At 39.6% G+C, this 7,796-nt stretch overlaps 1 protein-coding gene across 1 annotated transcript; it reads left to right on the top strand.

The window, feature by feature from the left end:
* Window positions 1–202: 202 nt before the first annotated feature.
* Window positions 203–7,725, top strand: telo2 (TEL2, telomere maintenance 2, homolog (S. cerevisiae)). The gene is made up of 21 exons (XM_041974612.1): window positions 203–275; window positions 533–903; window positions 986–1,263; window positions 1,367–1,435; window positions 1,691–1,838; window positions 1,946–2,048; window positions 2,131–2,199; window positions 2,293–2,434; window positions 2,822–2,958; window positions 3,093–3,184; window positions 4,364–4,474; window positions 4,594–4,682; window positions 4,777–4,868; window positions 4,965–5,081; window positions 5,215–5,286; window positions 5,382–5,552; window positions 5,643–5,734; window positions 5,813–5,912; window positions 6,095–6,159; window positions 6,339–6,454; window positions 6,899–7,725. Exons 2-21 carry the CDS (start codon window positions 563–565, stop codon window positions 7,018–7,020), a joined length of 2,526 nt encoding a protein of 841 aa, XP_041830546.1. The 5' UTR covers window positions 203–275; window positions 533–562; the 3' UTR covers window positions 7,021–7,725.
* The last annotated feature ends 71 nt before the right edge of the window (window positions 7,726–7,796 follow it).

Raw genomic sequence — 7,796 nt, 5'->3', positions numbered from 1 at the left:
GGGCTCATTAGTCTTATTTTTGGCCACTTTATTGCGCGATATAAAATAAGACATTATAGATATACTTGAGCAAATAATACTGTTTGCAAGGTAAGAGTACGCTGAGATGTTACATTACTGAAAGCGTTGGTTTCTTGAACGCAACACCGGAAGGACATGTCCGGAACTGATATAGTCGTATTTGCTCCGCCCGGTATTATTTTGGTGAAGTACCAAGACGGCCCGTGCGGCAAAGTTGTTGTGGGGCTGTCATTTTTCGCAGCATATTTCAACAGGTAACGACATGCTACGATATGACTAACGTTATTTCGGCAAAAGCTTAAGAATGTTCTTCATTTTTATTTGGTAATATTGAACACGTGCTTGTATATTTAAGCAGGCCAACAAATTAAACAAATTGCTCAATTCACGGGACTTCATTCTTCATGGTACAGAGGCTTGCCAAAGAAATGTCACCCAAACACTTGGTCATCTTTTATTTCTGTTATGGTGGGTTGCGTTTTCTTACTATTTTTGTTTTTGTTTTGTGCAGGAGGTCGTGTTGGATGCTATTTATATAAAAATGGACTCAGTTTTGACAAATACTGAAGTTCGACTAACGGTGGCCCAGTGCTTCCGCACACTCTCAACATCCACGGATTGTACAGACATTATCAGCGCTCTTCAGACTTTCCATTCTTATTTGAATGAAGGACCGGAGAGCAAAAAAACTTCAGCTGAGCAGGCAGAATTCAGGAGAGCTCACTACAGTCGTACTCTTCAGTTTCTTGTCAGCAACATCCAGGCTGACTGGTTGCACAGCCTTTCAGCTGCACACCGCATAAAGTTATGGGACGGGCTGTTCCTCAGAGGCCCTCCAGAGCAAGCATTGTTGGTGCTGATGGAGGCAATAGGACAACTGAAGTGGGTGTCTGTGGGCAGTAAAATAATATTATATATTGTTTAATCTCATAATAATATTAATTATATATTGTCTCCTATTCAGACCCTCCACAAGCCTCAACCACCTTGTCAGCATCATTGAGAAGTTCCTTCAAAGTGGTCGTCTCGCTGACCTGCTGTGGTCCTACTGTCTGCAGACAGCTCCCTCAGACTCCCCTCAGTTTAGAGAGACTTTAGTGGGTCGTATAATTGCGCTGCCAGACATCACAGCCAACAAATTACATCCAAACAACAGACCCCTTTTTCTTCCTCAGGAGTACTACCCACTGCTAGCAAAAGACATGGTCATTGCTCTGGAGAGGACCTGTCAGGCACTCAGAGGTTACATCACTGACATTATGTTATGATTTAATCCTATACAGGACATTTGTCATTCGATCTGGGTTTGTGTGTTTGTTTTGTAAATTGTATTTTTCATTCACAGATGGGACAGACTGTTCTTTGACTTTTGTGGCTCAAACGCTCGGAAAAGTGTGTATCCATGGTCACAGTGGTGAGTTTATTGATGGCTATTTAAAAAAAATAGAGTTTTAGTAATTTGTTTAGTCCTCCTTTCCATAATGTTACAACATTCACACTGCAGGTATTTTGGTAACTGCTTATTTTTTCTAACTGATGATAATAATGTGATGAGCTTTAAATATGTAAAACTTTGCAGTGTTAACTTTTGCAGTGTGTGGTTATTTGCAGTGAACATTGTAATACAGAATCTTGTTCAGCCACCTATGACATTCTTGTCTTTCTATAGTCTCGGTCCTTGCAGTGATGGCTCCTCGGCTGTCTTTGTGCACTCGCTCAGACATGGTGTGGCAGAGGGTCTGCTGGAAGCTGATGGAGAACGTTCCTCAGGGATGGATGGAAAGTGTTCTCAATGGACTTGTCCAGGCTGTCAGTGGGTGAGGTGTTCAAACTGGGCTTTGCCTTAGTCACTAAATCAAAAATCAGTTTTGTGCGTGCCTTTAAAAAATATAATAATAATTTTATTTTTACTATTTCCCTTCAGGCCTGATGCTTTGGGGAGGATCATTGGAAATCTAGTGTTAACAAATAAAAAAGCTCAGTTTGTCATGACCCACAAACTTCTCTTACTGCAATATAAATACAAGGTAACAGAATAACTTACCTCATGGCAGCGAATCATATTTGCTGTACATATGAGTGATATGATTTATATCACGTTTTTTGCAGACCCAAGTCTTGAGAACTATTTTGGGCTACCTGGCTGCAGACAAAGATCGAAGGCCACTTCTCATGCAGGTTTTTGCATTAAATCAAATATTATATAAATATAGTGATATTTGACTTGCAGTTTGTTAAGGATTTTGACATTAACTTTATTTGTGTTATCAGGTTTTACGGTCTGTATTGCAGGCCTGGGCAAACCCCAGTGCAGTGAAGCACACCCCTTTAGAGCAACAGCTCTACGTGAGCAAAGCTTTACTGTTGAGTGTGAGTCTGCTGAAGGACTCTGAGCTACAGGAACTTCGCTCAGGTACAACTCTACCATCTGTAATGCAATTATGATGGCAGGCTTACTTTCTGGTAATATAACACGTTAGGATGACAATCTTATTATGTGTGTTTTAAGGACTAGGAAGATCTGTCAATCTTTATCCATTTATATGACCCATTATATAGTAACAGTTTGAAAGCATTCACTTGATCTTCATCAGATAATAGTTTACACAAAATTTCCAGTGTTCAAAACTAGTATTGTATTTGGAGACTTAAAGTACAGCTCATTCATTTGGAAATAATGGATCTGTTTGGCTGTGACTGCAACTCCTAAGTAGCTGTGTAGCTGCAGAAGCATCCCAAGTAATGCTGTTAAAACTAACCTATGTTTAGTTTGCTGTAACTGTTTTGTGCCTTTTCTTAGAGCTACTTCAGTGTATGCTGAGTGGTATGCAGAGCCATCTGGACAGCAGTGTGGTGCGTATCAGAAATATGGGCATGGTGGTAGGAGAGTGCCTGAGTTCCCGCATGGATATCAATGGAGCCAAGCTCAAATTTGAGGTACAATCAGTACATAACTGAAGGAAGTCAAGATGCCCCTTCTGAGTTTTAATGAGTTTTTTCATTTGGCTTCATAACATTTTATCAGTAAGCTCACTGAATTGTGTCTGAGTTTGTTTTGTGTTGTGTTTCAGTACAATCAGGATGAAGAAACTCATGAGCTCCTTTCTCTTATGAATCCCAGCACATGTGATGAGCCAGATTCCGAGCCTGAGCCTGTGAATGGGTAGGTCTGAGATGTTGATCAGTGTATTTGTTAAATGAGAACAAATAAACAATTACACCAATTATACCTTGAAAAGTGATTTATGCAAGAACACAACAAAGCTCTGGGATTCTGAGTTTGGAGTCTCACAGTGACAGGGTGGATGATGCCTCATAAAGTTGTCTAGATAGCAGAGGATGGCGCGTAAACTCCAGCCAAGTGTGTGTGAAGCTGTGGTAACATTGATACATTGATTAAATGCATTTTTTTCCAACGACACTTACAGTTAGGAGCACAGGATAGTTATTTACACTGACAAAAAGTTTGTGATTGGCTTATAGTTCAGAGGAGTTCAAATATCAGGTGGCAGTGATCATAACAACTCTGCTGCCTCTGAGGATAAACAAAAATTTGTATGTAAATTCAGACTCATGCTCATGTTTTCATTAGTCGTGTTCATGTCTGATCTGTGTGCATAAATATCCATAATTTATGTTATAAATTGTGAGCTGGAATTTGAGGAAGAAGGAAATGTGTTAGTGTGTGTACAGCTGTGCAGTTGTTACGCCCACAGGTAACAAGTCTTACCAATCAATGCTCTGTGGGTGTTTCAGCATCATCATATGGTATTGGCTTTACATGCTTGGAACCATATAATACTGGTTCAATATACTGGAAACCAAAAAGAAAGCAAGCCGTACCTTACCATGTAAGGGACAAGCACCAATGGTGATGTCAGCAGTGTGGCACAAGATGTTGTTGAGAAAAGCTGAAAACTAACTGACTTTTGACACCCTCTATTTTCCTATATATATTTTCTCCTTCTGGTGTGTTATCCTTTAATTTCTGCAGGGATGTTTTGTATAAATTATTAACAGTTAAAAACAAAAACAGGTTGTGTAGCACACAGAGACGGTGAATGCACTCATGCCATTAATTTCCCTCTATATTATGGAAAAATGTTCTTTATACAACCAAAAGCTTAGTAGTCCTGGTGCAACATCATGTTAATGTTAAGTTTTTATTGGATTTTAATTAAATTTGTATTGCTGCAACAGGGAAATGGAAAAGAAAGATATTCTAAGCCCTCATACTGTTCTGTCGCTAATCTTAGTTTCTGTACTTATAGTATCCATGAGTGTTTACTTGTAATCATGTCAGAGGGCACTGACTGTATTTAATGTAATCTGTTGTCTGCAGACTTCATTCTTCTGAGACCAATGAAGCGGTACCACCCACGCAGAATGTGTTATCACAAAACAAATCAGGATCTCAGCCATCAAAATCGAATGCAGACTCAGACCTTGACAGGTAAAAATTCACTCAGTTATACAGTCAGAAATGTCATCAACCTTTGAATTTCTTACAGTTTTATGTCATGAAGGGGTTGTAAAAATCTGTTGTTCACCTCACCCCTGCTATCAATCCAGTGATGATGAGCTCACCCCGTATGATATGTCTGGAGATCAGGAGATGAGTCAGGCATCCTCTCCTCGCTACCTCCGGGACTGTCTGGAAAGTATGACTCCATTAATCTCTGTTCTTTGTCTCAGGTGACGCATTAATGCAGTTGTTCACAATGGTAATATTTTCCTGTATGTCAACCATTCCAGCTTTAATATCTTCTGAGGATCCAGAGCGTTTGGAGCTTAGTTTGAGAGTTGCTGAGAGTTTGGTACGGAAGAATGTCTTTGCAGCAAGGGAGGTATAATGAGATTTCTTCAGGATGTCACTTAATCATGAAATAAATTTTTTCTATAGATTGTTCTTGAAATTGCAGTTCATGTTTATTTGTTTTCAGATCAGTGTCCAGATGACCAAAGTGCTTCTTCACATGGAAGATAAACACAGCATTAATGGCTTTCTTGGTCTCAGACAGGCAACTATGGTGGCTCTCACTGTCACTGACACTATTCCTGTATGATTCTACAATTAATTTACCTGCTGTCATCAAAATGAGTGTTTTTTACACCAAACTGTCAATGCTTTAAACATCAATCCAGTCTTTTTTTTTAAAACCAAAATAGTATTTTTTGTGTTTTTTCTGTTAGGTTACTCAGTATTTGACAACAGAATTTTACTCCTTGAACTACAGTCTCCGCCAGCGGCTTGACATGTTGGAGGTGAAAATAATAGTTTTACCCCAAAGTTTAAGCTCAGTCATTGCCGTACACCTTATAATTATAATCGTAATACTGACCTTGTTCTGGTATGGTAGGTCCTTGCTTTGGCAGCTCAGGAGCTCTCTAAACCAAACACTGACAAAATAGCTCCATCCACTGGCACTGCTACCACCACTGAGCTCGCTTCATACCCAGGTGACAACCCTGTTCACTGGCAACAAGTAGTAGAAAAGCGGATTCAAAGCAAGACTAGACGCATCTCTAAGGTACCTAAAGATTGATATTTCTATCTTCCATTTGAGTAAATGGAATGATCCTCCTGTTCTCTTCATTAAATTTCTGCCTTGTTTCTGCAGGGTGCCACGCAACCTGCATCTAAGGCCTCCCCGAACCGTTTTGCCCCTGTAGCTGGATATTTCTTCTTTCCTCTACTCAGGAATTATGACAAGTATTAACTTTATGCAGCAAATTTAATAACTACAGGATCATACTTTGTATGATTAAGTGTTCCTACATTTTTTGCCAGGCCCCAGGTGACCTTTGACTTACTGGGGAGTGACCACCTGGTCCTGGGCAGGTTGATCCACACTCTGGGCCTCTTTATGCACCTGGCAGCCAATGCACCGGTAGTATCACCATTTATCTAGTGTAGCATATTCTCACTGTACAGCTGAATATTATTTTTGTTATATTTAGATGGTCAAGTAGTGCTGCAAAACTCTAGCTTAGATACTGTGGCTTTCAGGTATATATACATTTTGTAGAAATGCTGTACATCAAGCTAACCCTTCTTTTTTTCTTTTTTCAGATAGCTGCACAGATGGGTTGTGCTTTGCTTGACTTTGTGTGGGCAGTTCGGTATCATGTTGACCAGTATGTCTTATCCATATTTGTCTCTGTGTAAATTAAGTGAAGAACTAACAATACTGTAGAGTATGGCTCCTACTGTGTGGATGCAGCCCTCTTCTGGCATGTTTGCACTGTTAGGAAAAAAGGACATTAAAGCTGAATTATCTCCTTTAAGTCTGTAACGTTAATTCTGTTTGTTACAGGATGGTGAGACGAGGCATCCTCTTTGCTGTCTGTTCTGTATTTCTGAGCATGCCCAGTCAAAACCTACTGGTGGACCTTGGTGATCAGCTGTTTGAGACTAGAACATGGCTTGCAGGTAAAAAAAAAGAAAAAAGAGTTTCCAATTTCATGGGTAACTACCATTTAATGTCCCTTGTCCGTATAAATAAATATAGATAAGACTATTCTTTTATGGGATGCAGCTGCACCTGCATCATGTAAGTCTGTCAGCAATATCGCTTCCGCAACACACCTTTATGTACAAACGCATACACATACAGCTGGACTGAGCATTTCTGGGAAGCAGATGAAAAACAAGGATTTCCTGTACTACTTGACTAAATATGACGTGATTGGCTAAACAGCTGGGTTTTCATTTATTTATTTTTATCCCTCAGGAGGTGAAAAGGCATATTACATTCAAGTAGCATAGTGCTGAGTGACACTGTGTTAAGGGCATGCCTCACTTTTCACAGACTCTAAATTTTGCATCACGGGTGAAAGCTGTTTCTAATCCTTTTTGCATTGTTTCTGTTCACAGATGTCGCTGAAGGAGACACTGATGGAGATTGCCGGAGTTTAGCCGTGCAGAGTTTGGTGCTGCTGGATAAGAGCTTAAAAAAGCAGCTACAAGATTCACAAGCACTGAATCCGGAGTCGTGATCATAACATCAACAGTGAGAAACTTAAATTCCAAACGTAAGGAAAAATACACGTGAAGAGAAGGACTTGTACTTCCACCCACTCACCTGTCCTTGCCGAGACTGGAGTACAATGGTTGGTGGAAATTGTGTCCCAGATGTTTACTGGCACAGGGCGCCAGCCTGCCGGATATGGATGATCCCGATGATCTGCTGAAGGATGTCCTTTTAGCTCAAAGGCTACTATTGCAGGTGTTTCACTATTATTCCTTTTTCTTTTTCTTTTTTACATCCCGGAACATTCAGCCAAACCAAGGGGAAAAAAGAACACATTTTGGATGACTGTACAAATACAAACATTATACATATAAATCTGTATAATGGATTTGGATAGTGTAAAATTCCTGGACCATATGAAACATGGACCGGATTGAACAGTTAGTTCCAACTTTTGTCCTTGTCACGTCATTGTTGTATTAAAATCTTGTATTGTGAGGATGTCCCTTTCAGTGTCTTTCCTGTACAAGTACTACTCTCTGCACTGAGTCTGTTGCCACAGGACATCCTGTGAATATTCCTGTGCATACATACATGTGCAAATAATGGAAATACTACTACTACTTCCTGTGGTCACTGTCAGTAGAATGTATGTTCATCTTTGTGTTCTGAAACAATGAAGCTTTTAAATATATGGTTTGCACAGATTTAACCATTAAAATCTGCTTTTTTTTTATAAAAAAAAAAAGGAAAGAAAACAGAAAATGTTTACTTTTCAGCTTCTGATATAACTAGACATGA

The sequence above is a fragment of the Melanotaenia boesemani genome, chromosome 21 (assembly GCF_017639745.1).
Source record: "Melanotaenia boesemani isolate fMelBoe1 chromosome 21, fMelBoe1.pri, whole genome shotgun sequence".
Taxonomy (NCBI): Eukaryota; Metazoa; Chordata; class Actinopteri; order Atheriniformes; family Melanotaeniidae; genus Melanotaenia; species Melanotaenia boesemani.
The sequence above is the reverse complement of the archived record's forward strand: the minus strand, read 5'-3'. Positions and strand labels throughout refer to the sequence as shown.

Bases quoted from the DNA above. Each gene is read 5' to 3' on its own strand.
- telo2 (XM_041974612.1), top strand. From the start codon at position 563: ATGGACTCAGTTTTGACAAATACTGAAGTTCGACTAACGGTGGCCCAG. The intron at 1,839-1,945 runs GTGAGGTGTTCA...ATTTCCCTTCAG, and splicing joins CTTGTCCAGGCTGTCAGTGG to GCCTGATGCTTTGGGGAGGA. The intron at 2,049-2,130 runs GTAACAGAATAA...CGTTTTTTGCAG, and splicing joins TACTGCAATATAAATACAAG to ACCCAAGTCTTGAGAACTAT.